The sequence below is a fragment of the Centropristis striata genome, chromosome 14 (assembly GCF_030273125.1).
Source record: "Centropristis striata isolate RG_2023a ecotype Rhode Island chromosome 14, C.striata_1.0, whole genome shotgun sequence".
In the NCBI taxonomy this organism is placed as follows: domain Eukaryota; kingdom Metazoa; phylum Chordata; class Actinopteri; order Perciformes; family Serranidae; genus Centropristis; species Centropristis striata.
Window position 1 is genome coordinate 30721382 of NC_081530.1, and position 17776 is coordinate 30739157.

Sequence of the window (17776 nt, forward strand, 5' to 3'; positions counted from 1 at the left end):
CACTTGGACAAACTACAATCAGATCTGTTAGTAATAGAACTGGTAGTGATAATAATAAGAAATTGTTACATTTATTTACGATTCTAAATACATTTACAAATGCTTATTTTGGTGCATGGTTCTGCAAGTGTAGCATAGACATTTTTTTATTTATTCATATTTTTTTCTGTTTATTGGTGTTTGGGGGTCATTTTGGGTCATATTTGAATATTTAGGGTTATATGTGTGACCCCAATATATGTTATAATTCCAGCTTAGCTCCATAATAATTTCTATTATATGATCTCAGAGAAATTGCACCTGTGACCTTTGCTCATGAGATGAGCACCAGTGGCAGAGTAACGAGCTACAACACACAGATTTCTGCTGCCAAGAGTGTATTGCGCCATAAAGCAATATAGTGAATTTCCCTCAAAGTCTGTTAAAATATTGAAAAGAGGTTCATAATCTCGTCTGTTTGACAATGACTTGACATGGATGTGATAATACCGGCTGCAGTGTGAGTGATTTTTCCCAGCTCTAACACTCTCTGACATGCATTTGTTGGATTTTTTTCCCTCTGTGTGTGTGTGTGTGTGTGTGTGTGTGTGTGTGTGTGTGTGGCAGCTGTTGGATTGTGCCTGTAGCGAAGCGTTTGATGCTTCCCGGCTCATGTTTCTGTGCCATGCAGCACTCTCTCCCTGTCTGCGTCCGTCTCTACACTTTTTTATTGCATTTTTTCACCCCTTGCTGTCTCTTCCTCTTATTCCATCTCTTTTTTCTTTTTCTTCCACTCTCTCTTTTGCTCTTTTGCTCCCTCCTCCTCCTCTTCCCCCTGCTGCTGCTTCTCTCCACAGTCTTGCTGCTGTCACCTCTGGTTCGCTGCTCCTCTCCTCTCCTCTGCACTCTACTGTACCCACCGCCTGGGAATATTAAGAGAATTTGAGATGGTGGGGTGGAAGGAGAGAGAGAGAGAGAGAGAGAGGAGAATAAAGGATAGAGGAGCTGAGAGGAGAAGAAGGGAGGAGTGTGGGCCACATTTGGCTGAATGCATGGAGACACTTCTCACTTTTGTCCCTCTGAGCCTCAAGGATGATGGTTTTTTTCTGTTTGTTGAGTTAACTCTATGGAGTCTTATAGGGCTATTTTGTTCATTTTTTAACCCTGTTCATGTCGTTTCGTGTCTTTTTTGGTCATTTTGTGTGTTTTTTAGTTATTTTGTGTCTTTTTTTGGTCATTTTGTGTCTTTTTTGTCATTTTGTGTCCCTTTTTGGTCATTTTGACAGTGATGGCGGCTGCAGCGCGTCGTGGGGCTGCTGGCATCCCATTACGCACAAACCCGGAAATCTACCGAACCACGGATAATAAGATCATCGTGGTGGACGAACTTCTTAACTTCCTTGTGATAAAAATGAGACGTTTAAATCACGATGATATCGTCCTACTGGCCACGGGTAACTTCAGCTCTGAGTGGATTGAGGCGTCGAAAAACATTCTCTTTGACGTCTGCCCTCAAACGACTCAGCGCAATGTTGCCCACAAAGGGGCACAGAAGGACGTAAATAACATCAAAACGTGTTTGAAGGTGTTGAATGAATGTGGTGAAAACATCCCTAGATTTGTCTCGCACCACTTGGACAACTTGCCACCGATTACGTTTGATAACATTGATGTCTCTGTGCTATTGGGGCGTTTGGACCAGCTAAGCAACGACATCACTTGTGTGAGGAAAACGCTAGAAACCCAAAATGTCACCTGTGAGAGCTTACAAGCAATCACCACGTCTATTCACGACCGGGTGTCCGCTTTGGAGCACCCCTATGGATCTACCGACGAGGGTGCTCGCGCTGTGGATGGCAGCGGGAGCCAGGGTGAGCCTCTGGCGGATGGCGCGCGCGGCGAATTGCAGCGCATGGAGACGAACGACGCCAAGGTAGCGACACCGGTGGTTTCCAGCGTATGCGATGGCCCGTCTTCACCATCAAAACCCCGCACTGCTCCGCTGTGGATTGACGTCGTGAGGAATGGGCGCCGCCGGCCGGCTCCTGTGCGTGAGCCGAGCGCACAGCAACAGCCCCAGCAAGTGTCAAACAAACGCCCGAGAAAGAATACCGGCATAGTTGGAACTGGCAGCACGAGCTCCATTCAAGTTATCAACACGAAGAGGGTGAGTGTTTTTGCCACACGCTTTTCCCCGGACATGGAAGAAAACACACTAACCGAATATTTACGTGACAAACTTTGCCGAGAGGTCACATGTCGCAAGATTCAGAGCGCGCACAATAGATTCAGCTCATTCCAAATAACTGCTGAATGTAATGAAGTGACCGAAATGTACCTACCCGAACTGTGGCCGGCCGGGATATATGTTCGGCGATACTATGAGCCCAGGCAGCCCAAACATCCTCATGCCGAGGGTAATGCCGTCGCTTCATGAACATCAACATGATCCGTGTCGTGTCGTACAACTCGCGTGGCCTGCGTGTAGGGCACAGTGCTGGGGACAAGGCGCGGAGATTTGTTGTTGACAAACTATTGGAAGAATGTGACATTTTGTGCCTACAAGAGACTTGGTTACCCAAGCAGGAGTTGATGCATCTGAACTCAATTCATACCAACTTCTTGGGTGCTGGTGAATCCACGACTGACTACTGCGATAAATTACATCGTGGTAGAATACCAGGAGGTGTCGCTATCTTATGGAACAATAAATATGATAATTGTATTTCAGTGGTACGTCTAGATGTTGACTGGGCAATTGGCATAAAGATCAAGTGTGACAACAGGTCCTTTATCATACTGAATATTTATACTCCCTATGAATCTTATCAGAATGAAGAAGTCTACTGCAATAGATTATCTTTTATTAATGCCTTCATTAGGGACAATGCCACAACAAGTGTATTTGTAGTGGGTGATTTTAATGCAGATATTTCTGATGAAAGATCACTGTTTGCCAAATGTCTTACTACTTTTTGTGACGACAATAATTTTGTGTTATCCACCAAATGCCTGCTACCTGAGAACAGCTATACTTATATCAGTGAAGCATGGCATACCACATCATGGCTGGACCACTGTATATGCACTGCAGACGCACATGGGTCTGTGAGCAACATAAGAATACGTTATGAAATGGCCACTTCTGACCATATTCCATTACAACTGGTTTTAAATCTAGAGAATATTCCAGCACAATCTGACAATGTTTCCAATTCATTCACTGCCAAACTGGACTGGTCAAAGCTCACTGAAGAAAATGTACAGCAATATTCATCACGTACTGATGAATTACTTCAGATTATCAAATTACCAATGGACACCCTGCTGTGCAGGGATCCTAACTGTAGAAATGAGCAGCACAGGTCAGCTCTATGCGCCATGTATGATTTTATTATTGAAGCGCTAAATGAATCTAGTAAGTGTTTTTACTCCAACAAAAATAAGGTGCATAATCTTAAACCGGGCTGGAACGAGCATGTGTCAGAGCTTCACATGGCTGCTAGAGACGCCTTTAAAATGTGGTCACAAGCTGGAAGGCCGAAACATGGGCCACTTTTTGCACAGAAAATGGCTTCCAATGCGAAATTTAAATATGCTGTCCGTTTTATTAAAAAGAACGAAGACACAATGAGGGCTGATGCACTCGCTAGGAAGCTGTATAAATACAGTAGTACTGACTTCTGGCAGGAGATCAAAGTAATGAACAACAGTAAAGCCCCATTACCGTCTTCAATTGACGGAGTGTGTGGCTCGGACGACATTGCTGAACTTTGGTGGCAACATTACCATGATCTATTTAACTGTATAAAAAGTGACACTTTTCAAGTAGATGGAGTTGAATTCTCGGAGGATAATTTCATCACTCCTGCGGAGATTCACAGTACAGTCATGGGTCTGGAGAACAACAAAACATGTGGTCTGGATCACATTACAGCTGAACATTTAAAATATGCCAGCCCTAGGATTGCTCCTCTTCTGTCAGTATGCCTTACTGGGTGTTTTTCCCACGGAATATTGCCTGCGTCCATGCTGTCTATCCTTTTAGTACCTGTTATTAAAGATAAAGCAGGAAAAATTAGCAGCAAGGATAACTATAGACCCATAGCACTGGCGAGTACGATGTCTAAGCTACTAGAGAGGATCCTCTTAAACAGACTGGAAACGTATATACAGTCTGCTGATAACCAGTTTGGCTTTAAGCAAAAGCATGGCACAGATATGTGTATATTTGCTTTAAAGGAAATGGTGTCAAGCTATAGAAGTAGAGGGTCCACTGTGTTTTTGTGTTTTATTGATGCCTCTAAAGCCTTCGACCGTATAAATCACTACAAATTATTTAATAAATTAAGCCAAAGGGGTGTGCCTAGGTACATTCTCAGGATTTTATTATTTTGGTACACTGAACAGACAATGAAGGTAAAGTGGGGAAACAGTATTTCTGCTAATTTTCACGCCAGTAATGGAGTGAAACAAGGTGGAATTTTATCCCCATTTTTATTTAATGTTTATATGGATGATCTGAGCAGACAATTGAACCAATGTAAGACTGGTTGTGTACTCGGTGACACTCTTGTCAATCACCTCATGTATGCAGATGACTTAGTCATCCTGTCTCCTTACAGTGCTGGCCTGCAAGAGCTATTAATGATTTGCTCCCAGTATGGTGTTGATTTTGATATTCAGTATAATGCCAAGAAGAGTGCCATCATGATTGTGCGTAGCAAGGATGACAGGAAGTCAGTTTTTCCCAAGTTTACACTGTGTGACAACACATTGAACGTGAGCAGTGAGATTAAATATCTTGGTCATGTTGTTACAGAGGATCTCACTGATGATCACGATATTTTTAGACAACGACGCAAGTTATATGCACAGGCTAATACTTTGATTCGTAAATTCCATCACTGCTCTTACAAAGTCAAAGTTACACTGTTCAAAGCATTTTGCACACCCATGTATACTGCACATTTGTGGTGCAACTACAAGGTGAAGAGCATGCACAAACTGAAGGTGGCTTATAATGATGCTTTGCGATTACTGTTAAATAAGCCAAGATGGCACAGTGCAAGCCAGCTATTTGTTAGCCTGGGTGTGCCTACTTGTGAAGCACTTTTACGTAATCTGATGTATAAATTTATGAGTCGCCTTGTACTGTCCGAAAATAGTGTGATCGTTGCTATTACTAATCCTCAGGTTAGCTCCACCCGCCTCTCCTCAGTATATTGGAGACACTGGCGTAACAGTTTATTTTGGTCGGTCTGAAGATCATTTTTTTGTATTTTTTGGGTTCTGTCATATGTTTGTCTGCTGTGTTATTTATTTATTTGTATTGTTTTTTTTTTTTTAATATCTGTCTCCTATGGACCCTGAGTCTTGAATAAAAATTTGATTGATTGATTGATTGATTTTGTGTCTTTTTGTCTTTTTTTGGTCATTTGTGTGTCTTTTTTGTCATTTTGTGTCCGTTGTGTCTTTTTTTAGTTATTTTGTGTCTATTTTTGGTCATTTTGTATCTTCTGTGGGTTTTTTTTCACTGTCTTCTCATTTAGTGTCTTTTTTTGGTCATTTTGTGTCTTTTTTGGTCATTTGTGTCTTTTTTTTAGTCATTTTGTGTCATTTTGTGTCCTTGTTTAGTCATTTTGTCTCTTTTTGGTCATTTTGTGTCTTTTTTTGTGGTCATTCTGCATCTTTTTTTAGTCATTTTGTTTCTTTTTTTGTCATTTTGTGTGTTTTTTTAGTCCTTTAGTCCAACATAAAATGTGATTTTGAATCCTTTTTTTAACGTTCAAAACACTATCATGCTAAATAAAAAATGTTAAATGTTGCAAATGTGAACAAAGGTTGCACATATAACATATAAAAGGGTTACATCCAGTTCTATCATTTTATACTAAGTATATTTGAGCTTGTCTCCAGTTTTACTTGGTATATCATCATCAAACTGAAACTGGCCTCATGGAGTTTACAGCCAGAACTTTAGAGGTAAATTTACAGTAGGGCTCTACGCTGCTTTGTTTTCTAGTCTGGATGTCATGATGTCAAGTCTGGATTTGGTGCTTTTGGAGACTCCAGAGGGTTAAATCAAGGTGAAAGTGAAGTCCTGGAGTCCTCTGGGACCTCCAGAGATGTCAACTAGCACCAGGTGCTCATGGTTAGAGGACAAAACTGCTGCCAGCGAGGCCAAACACTTTCCAGTCACGGAATAGGTGGACATGTATTCTGAGGCGTAGACGCGAGCACCTTTTTTGTCAAAGTGCCCTCAGAGATTGCCTGGTGGTGGCAGCTGACTTGTCGAATGTGTTCTGGCTGGATTTTTATTCCAGCTGCTGCACACCGACATGATTACACACATTGATATTCCGATTTCCCTCTGATATAATAGCTGCTGAGGTGTTTGTCATTGCACTGCTTACCTATCAAACACTTGGATGTCGGGGTAAACGAGGCTGCTGCAAAGCGCCACAGTATGATTATATGGTAGGCTGGAAATGTGTATTAATACAACCTGGAAGCGAATCAGGTCCAAGTCTCCTGTTGATGCTCTGTTTGTGTTTTCCAAAGTGCAAGCTGCAATTTCAGCATCTATTCAGCCTCTGAGTTTCTGCCGGGCCGTATTGTTTGTTTGTAATGACGAGCAGCAGAAGCTATTCGGCTCTATTTTGATGCATTTTTTCCTGAATCTATTGCACATCAACAATGCGGAGAATTATATGTCTCGCCTTTACTCCAGGGCCACATTAGCATACCATCAGCAAACCCCAGCTCCTTCCACCAATTAGTGAACTGACCGTCTCTTTTAAATTCAAACTTCCCTCAACTTTTGCCCTTCTGGGAAATGAAGCCAAAGTGAGTCAACATTGCAGTAAAGACTGTGACATTTTCACTCGGCTGCACCTATAGGAGCTGCATCTCATTTAACTATTTGGCCGTTGTGAAGAAAAGCGTCTGCTTAATGCCTGAAATGTCGATGTAAATATTTTCCACCATATTTCATTTACAATAGCAGGGATAAGCTCATTCCTCTTATTAATAGGAAGCAGAATATGATAGCTGGGATATGCATATAATAACCTCATTTCTAGTTTCTGTAAGCTGCTTTCTAACGCTGTTTTTTTCATTATTTCTACTCCCACTGCATTTGATACATAACTTAAAGTCAACTTATGACTGCAGGGATGTTTTGCACTTTGACCAAAAGGAATCTCATAGCGGACCAATAAGGATTATGGACACAACTCATAATGTAAATACATTATAGCATCTTCTATAGCTTCTGTGTTGTGCAGTAATGTTGTTGTGACTGAACACGTTCCTGCAGCAGATTAAAAGGTGACTGAGTCTGACAGTGTTTGTCCATATTGTCATTCAAAGGTTTGGTGTTTGGAGATACCTGATTCAAATGTTTTCAGCCAATTAAATGGTCATTTTTAGAGGTTATCAGCACATAAGTATGAGCAAGAAGGCTCCCTCTCCACCTGCTGGTAGGCCAGTAGGTCGTTATTAGACCATTTAATGGGCTGTTATAGAAATGGTCGTAAGTAATTATGAATGACATCAAGGCAGAAGTTATGTAAGAGAGTGTGAAAAAGGAGTATAAAAGGTAAAAGTCGTTGTTATGGTGGGTGGGTTAAACCTGTCAAACGTCTTTCCCATACTACTTCAGTTTTTTTGCTTTCTGTGTTAGTAAGTCGTGAAAAACTGCCCAAAATTTTTTGCATTGAAGTGAATGGGATGGCTGAAAAAAAAAATGAGCGAGAAGAACAATAATTGGAGATTTTTAAACGTCTACTTCTCCGGCATAATTTCACCTAGAGACTCAAACAGTAGACACAGGTCTTGTGTATCGGTGTATTAATCCACGTTTCGATAGGTCATATAGTTTTTTACCAATCCCTGTTCAATGACCATGATCATTTTTGGAGAAATTTTGAGATTATAATGGGTGTGTATTGCACGGAATGTTTGTGTCACAGTGTGTGACATCATCGCCAGAGTGTAGAGTGTAAATTGTCAAAAAATTAATTTGAAAACTGCGCTCCAGGCCGCAAATTCCACTCTACAGAAATAATTTATACATAGAAACGTAGGAAATTTTGTCTTCTCATTCACAATCCTCTGGTAAAGCTGTCAGAGTTATAGTTTGGGCGTAGGATGCACAGATGCGCCACCAACACGCACCAACTGCTTCATTGGCTCCTATATTAAAAACGCAGGAAGATTTCTGAAAAATGGAGATGTAACAGTTTTTTTAGATCGCTCTAACAAAGCTATTTTTTCATTTTTCTTTAAAAAAACAAACTTATGTAGACAATCAGGAAGAACTCAGGACGCTCAAAGTGAAGTCGGATGAATGATTATGGTTATGGTTATGGTTATTACGGTATTATGGTTTTGCCAGAAATGCTTTCTGTTCAATGCCAGAAATTCCAGTCTGTCCACCTCTGGCTGCTGTCACGCCGCTGGGACATTCTACAGCTGCAGTTAATTCTGTTGATTGCTCTACTCTGATTGCCTTTGATCCTTTGATGTGATTACAGTTACAGATACACGCGCACACTCCTCCAGATACACATGTTTCACACACACACACACACACACACACACACACACACACACACACACACACACACATTTTGAGGTTAAAGGGCATAGGTTGCTGTATAAAGAAATATTTAAAAAGGAATGTTTGTTGTAGATGTGCTCCTTGTATATAATATAGTATCATAACATTACTAGTATTAATTGTTATAAATCTCTGAAGAATCTCATCATAGTGTACACACACCGACAGTAGCCCCCGTGGCCCTTTCAGAATTTCCTCAGAGGAAATTTTCTAGTTATATTATTATACTAATACTAATATTATACTAATTGGTCAGATACTATGGTGTCACGAACTGTGATGTAGCCTGATCTTCGCTGGGAGAAATCCATGTGGTTTTACGGCCTCATAGAAAGGCATGGGGACCCCATTTGGATGTCTGCTGAACTTACCAAATTTGCATGGGCTGATAATGATCTACTGGCCTACCAGCAGGTGGAGCACTCCCCGAGACACTCATGGGCCGATTAATGCTGATAAACATTTAATAACGTGACTACAGCCAAATTGTGTGATTCTTTTTACTATGAAAGTTGATTTTGTTACCTTTGGGAGCACTATATGTACTGAAATAACATAAGTCCTGCTTATATCAGAGCTTTTAACCCTCATCTTCAGGGTCTTCAGTGACCAGATGAAGCTAGCTGATATTTAAAATCCGATCCAGCACCAGCACTCACTGAACCAAGACTATGAAAGTGGTAGTAACAGGACCTTTCAGCTGACACCATTTCTTTTGCAGATCATGAAAATAATTGTTGGTTGAAACCTCAAATGGCGATAAATTGGCCGGAATAAACGTTTTTGACACTTTGACACACGCTGACACATTGTGGAAATAATGGTTGAGGCGTTTTGGTTTGACGACATCTTTGATGCTGGGAGCTGCTTCTTGCTGTGGTGCTGAATGCTGTTTGTTTGTTTGTTTATTTGTTGTCAATCAAAGATATTTCTCCATGACATTTCCTGTTGATTCATCTTTCTGGATGTCAGTCACTCAGCTACAGAGAGCTGAAGTCGTTGCTATTCCCCCAGTTCCTCCACTTCTGCTAATTCTGATTAAATCACTGCAGCATAAAGCAGAAACACACCAGAGGTTGTTTTTTGTTTTTTTTGTTTTTAATAGATAGATGGATATTTGATTTCAGAAGAGAGAATTAGCACCATTAGCGTCCTGCTTAGTCATAGTAGTTAATAGAGTATATTTCTTTTTTTTAAACTGTTTTGTGCGGTGTGTATTTTTGTCTGTTTTGAAGTCTGATTGCGGTTGATTAAGTGTTATTTGAGATGTTGCTGAGGTTTTTTCTCTCAGCTAAGGTCGCCTGTGTGTTTGTGAGTATGTGGGATGGTTTCATTAGGAAGCTTTGATGTGCCTTTTTCAAGATGCTTTTAAGGTAGATATTTCATTAAAAAACATCAAAGGTAGAGCTCTGTCTCCCCTCTCAGATCTCAGCTTCACACCAACGCTCTTTGCTTTTGTCTTTCCCGCTATTAAAAGTATTCTCGAGTATTTGTCCTGACAATGTTTACTCTCTCACAGCTCTTTTCCTCTGCAAACCTCCCGCTGCTGCTGCTGTGTGACACCAGAAAGCAGCTGAAAAACGGGGGAAAGAAACATTTTGGAGAATTGTGTGCTTCATGTCACCTCTCCTCCTCCGGCTCTTTGTCTCTGCCCCCCTCACCGTCCCGACATCTCCACAATGTGATTTTCTTCTCATACGAACGGAAATGTGTTTTGTCCCTGATGTTTGTTCCCCGCAGTGAAGGTCTCGGCTCTCCCTCCACAGCTTTGATTACTTTACTTGATTTTCTTTTCTCTTTCGCGTTTCTCATTTGATTTCTCTCTTTTTTTTTTAAGTCATAAGGGAACAAATTACTCGAGGTCTTTTCTCTGTTGTACTCTTTAGAAATAGTATATATTTTTAGATATGGTGCATATGAATAGTATTGCATTGTGTTGATTTAACTGAATATGGCATTAAAAAAAGTTGATATTTTGACTCACAATCTGGGACCAGAAGAAAGGTCATAATGTGACTGTGAAATAATATCCCGAACAACTGGGTTTTTTTTTAATGTTTATATATATATATATATATATATATATATATATATATATATATATATATATATATATATATATATATATATATTATTATTATTATTATTATTATTTTTTTTTAATTATTACTTAAATATGACTGTAAGTGTTTGGCAACTTTTGCCAAGACTTTTTAAAGATTTTTATGATTTTTTTGTAAAATAAATGGCATGAAAAAATTGAAATTAAAATTCTATTGTTTTATTATTTATTTTTTTACTTTTTTTTTTTACATTAAATTTAAAGTTGTACTGTAAGAAATCAGAAAGTTTCCTTAAATTTAACATTTAACAATATGTTTTTTTTCTGTTTTTACACAGAATTCACTATAATTTCAGATTCAAGACCATTAACAATTGAATAATACTGTTAAAAAAAATTAACATATTTATTATTATTATTATTATTATTAATAATAATCATAATAATACTTTGCATTTATATAGCGCTTTTCTAAACACTCAAAGACGCTAAAGAGGGAATAAAATAAAAAAAAACCCCAAGAAAACCCTGTAAAATAACACAGTAGCCTAATTTTATTTTTTTTACAGTGTACTTATTGAAGACCACAGCTTGTTTTGTCTTCCACAGGTGACAAAACAATGGCTTCTACACTGTCACAAAATGCTGTGTATTTACGGTGAATTTACAACAGTATACTACTGTACTTTATAATAATTGTAAAATACTGTTAAATATTCATCCCTTACATGTAAATTAACAGTTAAATTGGTCAATTAACAATAAAAGTAGATAACTATAAGGTGGATTCAGGTAATGTGGGACACTTAAGGTTTGGCTGGTTTATTTCCTGCTTAAAGTAAATATAGTCATCAAAACCTTTACCATTGGTCTACCATGGGTGTCATGTGACTGAAATTATTTAAAATATTTTTAAATTTAGAAAAATATAAAAAAGTCAAAATTGCAAAAAGTGTCCCACAATACCCGAATTCACCCTAAATTAAAGGCATTAAACACTATTTGTAATGAATTGCTGTAAAATAACACACACCATTATCCTACAATCATATACTGTAAGCCAAAATGCGGTAATATACTGTTAAATAAATTACAGTATGTGGACTGTAAAATAACAGTAAAATACTGGCGTCCCTGCCGCCAGTATTTTACTGTTATTTTTATTTTATTTAAAGCCATGATAATAATAGTCTAGAAAAAAAGGCCTTCTATAAGAAGTGAGGAGCATTTATGGGTACAAGTCGGGAACCAGCCTACCTTACATATCTCAAGGGTGCTGAGTCCAAAAAAAATGGTTCCCAAGCGAAATTTTGAGTTTTTGACCTTCTAATTTGTATATCAAATGGCCAATTGCCCATATTGCACAGTCATTGGACCATTTCCCACTTCATTTTTTTGTAAGTAGGCAATCAAGATGAGGAAATTAAGTTTCTGGATCTATAGTCTAGAGTCAGAGCAAGGATATAGTGGAGGCTCAGTGCCTTTTTTATGTATATATATATGCAAAATACCAACTGGAACATTTAAAAGTGATATTGATTGAATATTTATGTCGGCCTTAAAAAAACACACAAATAATACTTAATTTCACCTTAAAAGTTGGTATTTTGCATATATATAAATATACATAAAAAAGACACTGAGCCTCCACTATATCCTTGCTCTGACCCTAGACTATAGATCCAGAAACTTAATTTCCTCATCTTTGATTGCCTACTTACAAAAAAACTTGGGGAAAATGGTCCAACAACTGAGCAAGATGGGCAATTTGGCCGCCATATTGATATGCAAATGAGAAGGTCAAAAACTCAAAATTTCGCTCGGGAACCCTTGAAATAAGTAAAGTAGGCCGGTTCCTGACTTGTACCCATAAATGCTCCTCACTTTCACTTTTTGGACAATTCCGTCTAGACTATAACCCTCTGAGTTACTTCCTGACTGCATCCTGTAGGTCAGTAACGTCTCTAACTCCCTCGCTCTGTTCTCCTCAGGTACTTCACCAACATCTCCATCGGTGGGCGGGACTACTCCTTCAACAGTGACGGCTACCTGTCCAACCCGCTGCTCGACGTCATCTCCTACACCAACGGGCGCGGCTGGGAGGAGGTCAGTACGCAGCTGTGCCACTTGGCTCTAATTATCAAAGCGCAGCGCCGAGACGGGCTAACCGCAATTTCACAGCCCATCAAACATGCTAAGTCATCACTGCTCAGTTTCACCTTTCTGCTGTCTCACTGGCTCTCCCGCCCAGATCTCATTAGAGCCCCCCTCCTCCTCTTCCTCCTCCTCCTCCTCCTCCTCTCCCTCTCCACCGCTTCCTTGTGGTTTGTCAGCCTTGTTAGCCGGCGCTAACTCAGAGTCCAATACCTTCTCCATCAGGGGCCGTGTGGAGCAGTTGTACAGTAATAGCACCAAATCCAAGGTCTGCCCTCAGAGGGCACTTTCAATTCCTCGAGACTTCTTTCGACCTGAGAAAAACAAGTAAACCTTTTTGTTCCGTCCCGCTGTGTTCCATTTGCTCCTGACCTTTTACGACTCAATATGTTTACAGGCGAGTGTGAGCTAGAGACCCCCCCTCCCCCCCTCCTCCCCTCATTTAAAGGATGATAACTAAAAAGGAAAAAAAATCGACCTTTGAAGGAAGGAAAGCACATTGCTCTAACGGTTCAGCATCAGTGTGAGTCCTTGGATTTTAAAGTGTTTGTAGTTCTTCACCTTCCTGTCAGGCCTGTGTGTTTCATAAGAGAACAGTGAGATTCAAGTGCATTAAGTAGGACTTAAGGAATAAGTCAACTCAATTTAAGTCAGAAGTTGATCTTAGCAGGATTTCACAGGTTGAATTGCAGCACAATTTGGCCAAAAGTAACCAGACAGTACAGTCCACTGTGATGTTTAAAATGATAAAACCAAAGCCAGGTCCACAAAGAAATGTTTGCCTTGGAAGAACTTTACTGACCAGGTCCTTGTTCTGTTATTATCCTACAACAGAGACTCGTTGAAGCACTTCAGCCTCTTGTACCAGATATGAAAGTAAAGCCTAATTACTGCTTTGAATTCTGTTTTTATCTAATTTCCTCTCAAAGTCTGTTTCACACTGCTGGGTTGCAGCTGAAAGAACAGAGTCCATACATTAGATAATGCTCCTGTTATTCTGTGTTGTGTCACAATGTGTCACACATTCATACTGGTGTCCGAGGCTACCAGGGCACACTGGTGCCACCTGCCACCATTGGGAATTCATTCACACACCGATGAACGCAGCATCGGGAGCAATTTGGGGTTCAGTATGTTGCCGAAGGATACTTCCACATGTAGGCTGCCACGGTCAGGGATGGAACCACCGACATTAAATTACTGGGTGACCGCTCTACCAACCGAGCCACAGCCGTCACAGATAAATGACAAAATGACAAATTTCAAACAAATGAAGCTAACCTGTCACTGTTATTATTCATTATGAAGTATTCACTAAACAAGCTTAATTTGGCAGTGTTTTATTTGGACCTATTGTCTCCTAAGTACATGAATGAATTTATTAATTAATTAGTTCTGATTCTAATGAATAAACTGACCCCACTGGAGTAATATATTACTTCTCTATTGATAACTTGACCATGTAAGCACAATCTAAAGAAACATTTGATGAATCCAAAATATCTTGCACTGACTGCCTCAACGTCCTTGTACTTGTATTCATTCTGCTGCATGAGAAACGAATCTGAATTTGTGTGCATTAAATCACGTGCATTGAACTCCACTTTTTCCACCGCCTACTCCTTTCATCCACATCTAGAAAAAAGCATCATATTAGCTCCCATAGTATTTAATTTAATGACCACACAGTGACGTTTCAGGCATCAAGCTTTGGACTGTTAGCCAAATCTTTCCAACTTTTTATGCCGATGTTTTATGCGGTCATTTACACATTCACACTATTGTATCTCTTTCAGCCTGGATTGTGTGTTTGACTTTCTATTATTTCTCTAATATTGTAGTTTGCCCTTTGTAAAATATAGACTTGAATTTTGGTTATATGCTGCAAACACTGCCTCATTTATTTGAACACTTTTACTCAAAAGTAAATTAGAAAACCCCGGGTTGACTAATCAAGTTGGTAACCTCCGTCATAGCACCACTTATTCTGATTGTGGTTGTTGAGTTAAGTGAAGCCACATGTTGCTTTGTGCTACTCTCAAGAGCCTTGACCTCAAAGCCATCCAACACCTGATGATGCACTAGAACTCTGACTGTGACAAACAAATCCCTGCAGCCACATTCAAACACCTCATGAAAAGGCTATTAATCATTACATTACATTACATGTCATTTAGCTGACGCTTTTGTCCAAAGCGACTTAAAATAAGTGCATTCAACCTGATGCTAAACTGAAAAAATATATTTTTTAGCCCTGTAATTATTATTTCAATCATCTGTATAAATTCTACAAATAATAATTCAGTGCTTTTACTTTAAAATAGCAGTTTTTCATGTAGTGCATTACTTAGTGATTATTTGTTATTATGTATGTTTGTTATTTTGTATGTAAATTGAATCATTCGTTCCAATTAATATTCACTAAACCAGTTCATTGGCTTAATTAGTTGATATTTCCAAGTAAAATGTAATTGAGGGACATCAGTGAATCTGCAATTTACTTGTGTATTTTCCTAAAAAAAATAAGTGGTTCTATTAAATAAATATTACTTAGAAACAGCTTGAGTAAAGATTACAAACACTTTCTGAGTGGCCTAGCTTTTTTTAAGTAAATGTCACTCCAATTTTTTTCAGTGTACTAGCTGTAGACCACATGCATCAAGAAAGTACATAACTTTAAGAGCCATCTGTAACCGCTACAGGAGTGCTATATGCTAAAGAGGACAATTTTATTTTTTTAACATATAGAAAGGCGACTTAACCAAGGTATTGTTGGAAGAGGTAGGTCTTCAGCCTGCAGCGGTAGATGTCCAGGCTGTCTGAGGTCCTGATGTCGGTGAGGAGCTCCTTCCACCATTTGAGAGCCAGAACAGAGAAAAGACTGGAAGTGGTTTTGAGGCGAGTTGACCCACGCAGGGTGGGAGTCGCCAGCTGTTTGGCTGATGCAGAACGGAGAGTACGAGCAGGGGTGTAGAGTTTGACAAGGTCCTGGATGTAAGTAGGACCTGAACCATTAGCAGTGGAGTAGACCAGAACTAGAGTCTCTTGAAACGTATCCGCTTGAATGAGGGGTGTTGTGTGTAAAAATTTGGGAAGATTGAAGACCAATCGGGCAGCTGCATTCTGGATGAGCTGCAGAGGTCGGATGGCTTTGGCAGTCAGACCTGCCATGAGGGAGTTGCAGTAGTCCAGGCCTGAGATGACCAGGACCTGGACCAGGACCTGAGCTGCCTTCTGGGTGAGAAACGGGCAGATTCTCCTGATGTTATGCAGCAAGAATCTGCAGGATCTGGTGGTAGCGGTGATGTTTGTGGAGAGGGACAGTTGGTTGTCGAGAGTAGTGGTCGACCGATATGGGTTTTTTAATGCCGATAACGATTACTTTGACATCAGTCTTAACCGATCCCTGATATTTGCTGCTGATTTTTTTGGGCCATTCTTGAAGCCGATATTGCCTTTTCTCCCTCCATTTACATGATAAAATGAGACAATGATAAAAAATGTTACACAAGTCTCAATTTAAACAAACCCTAACAACCCTAACCCTAACAAAAAAATAAACATTTATTAACGAAACAAACAAAACATATTAACAGTTGGATAGCAAACAATGTGTATGTTGTTCTCGGCCTGGAGGTGGTGGCGCCTCAGATGATCCACATATTTGATGTGTTTTTCTTTTCTCCGGTATCAGCAGCAGCTCACCAGAGAATGGCTGATGTTGCACCGAGCCTTGCCTGCTGTTGGCTCAGTGGAATGGGCTCATTGATCGGCAAACACATGCATGTTTCAGCCGATGCCGATACAAGTAAAAAATGCAAATATCGGCCGATATATCGGTCTATCTCTAGTCGAGAGTCACACCAAGGTTGTTAGCGGTCTTGGTGGAGGTAACCACTGTGATCTCAGCAGTAATGTGACGGTAAGTGGTGGTAATCATGTATAGATTCATGCTAATGGTTTTGAATTAAGATGAAGAATCATGCATGGATGTAAAGCTCTGTTCCACCTTTGGTTAAAAACTAAAAAAGACAAACTTATTCCCTGTAGAAGCACAAGAGGTCAGCTTCAGATCCTCAGCCTCACAATTTGCATGAAACTCATTTTCTATTGGGTTTATTGCATGATCCCATTATTCTTAAACTGCATAATATGAAGAAACACTCAACAAGGAACAAGTGAGAAACTGGAGACACTGTCAGTCACTTTTGGTGTCAGTTGTAGAATCCCATTCCTCCTGCTCGTAGTTTCAATCCTTCTCAGTGTCACATGGTGAATCTTTCATCTGAACCGGCCTCTAAATCCCCCTTTTTTTCAGTTGTCAGCAGGCACGATAAAACACATTAACTCGACAATGTTTCTCCCTCCGGACTTTCTGTGAAATTCTGACTTACTGTTTGCAATTTGCATCTTAAAAAACTTGCACTGAACGGTGGAGTTTTAGAGCGGTTTGCAGAATTTTATACATCATGCATGCTATGATCGGAAATTGACCCCAATCTTGTTTTGCAGACGATAACAAGCCTCAGAGCAAGATTCAGATTGGAGGAAATGTTGCAGTTACTGACAATACTAAGTTTAAAACCTGACAAATAGGCAGCACTCATAAAAAAATAAAAGCACCGCCTCTTATCATTTGATTGCTGAACAAGGGGCATTTATTTTTGGAGAGTGTCAGCTATTTTATTCATGTTTTAAAGTCTTCTGTGCCTCAGACTCTTTCTTTTTTGAGTTCAACACATCCAGCCTGTATTTCTTCTGGCAGTAGTTAACCTTACAGAGAGCAGAACATTACAGTATTGCCTTCTGCAAGACGCACATCTCCATCTGTGGGAATCATAGGGGCGTTTTCTGGCCTTTTGTGAAGCAGCTCACCACCGCTGTATTGAATTTTTCCTGAATGAAGGCAGAGATACTGACAGAGGAGACAGGTTACTGTCTTGTACTCTGTGGGT

At 39.8% G+C, this 17776-nt stretch overlaps 1 protein-coding gene across 1 annotated transcript in view; it reads left to right on the forward strand.

The window, feature by feature from the left end:
• Positions 1-17776, forward strand: part of grin2da (glutamate receptor, ionotropic, N-methyl D-aspartate 2D, a) — a 220577-nt gene that overhangs the window by 89808 nt on the left and 112993 nt on the right. The window contains exon 6 of the mRNA XM_059349211.1: positions 12659-12773. Within this exon, the coding sequence (XP_059205194.1) occupies positions 12659-12773 (115 nt within the window). The remainder of the gene's footprint in view (positions 1-12658; positions 12774-17776) is intronic.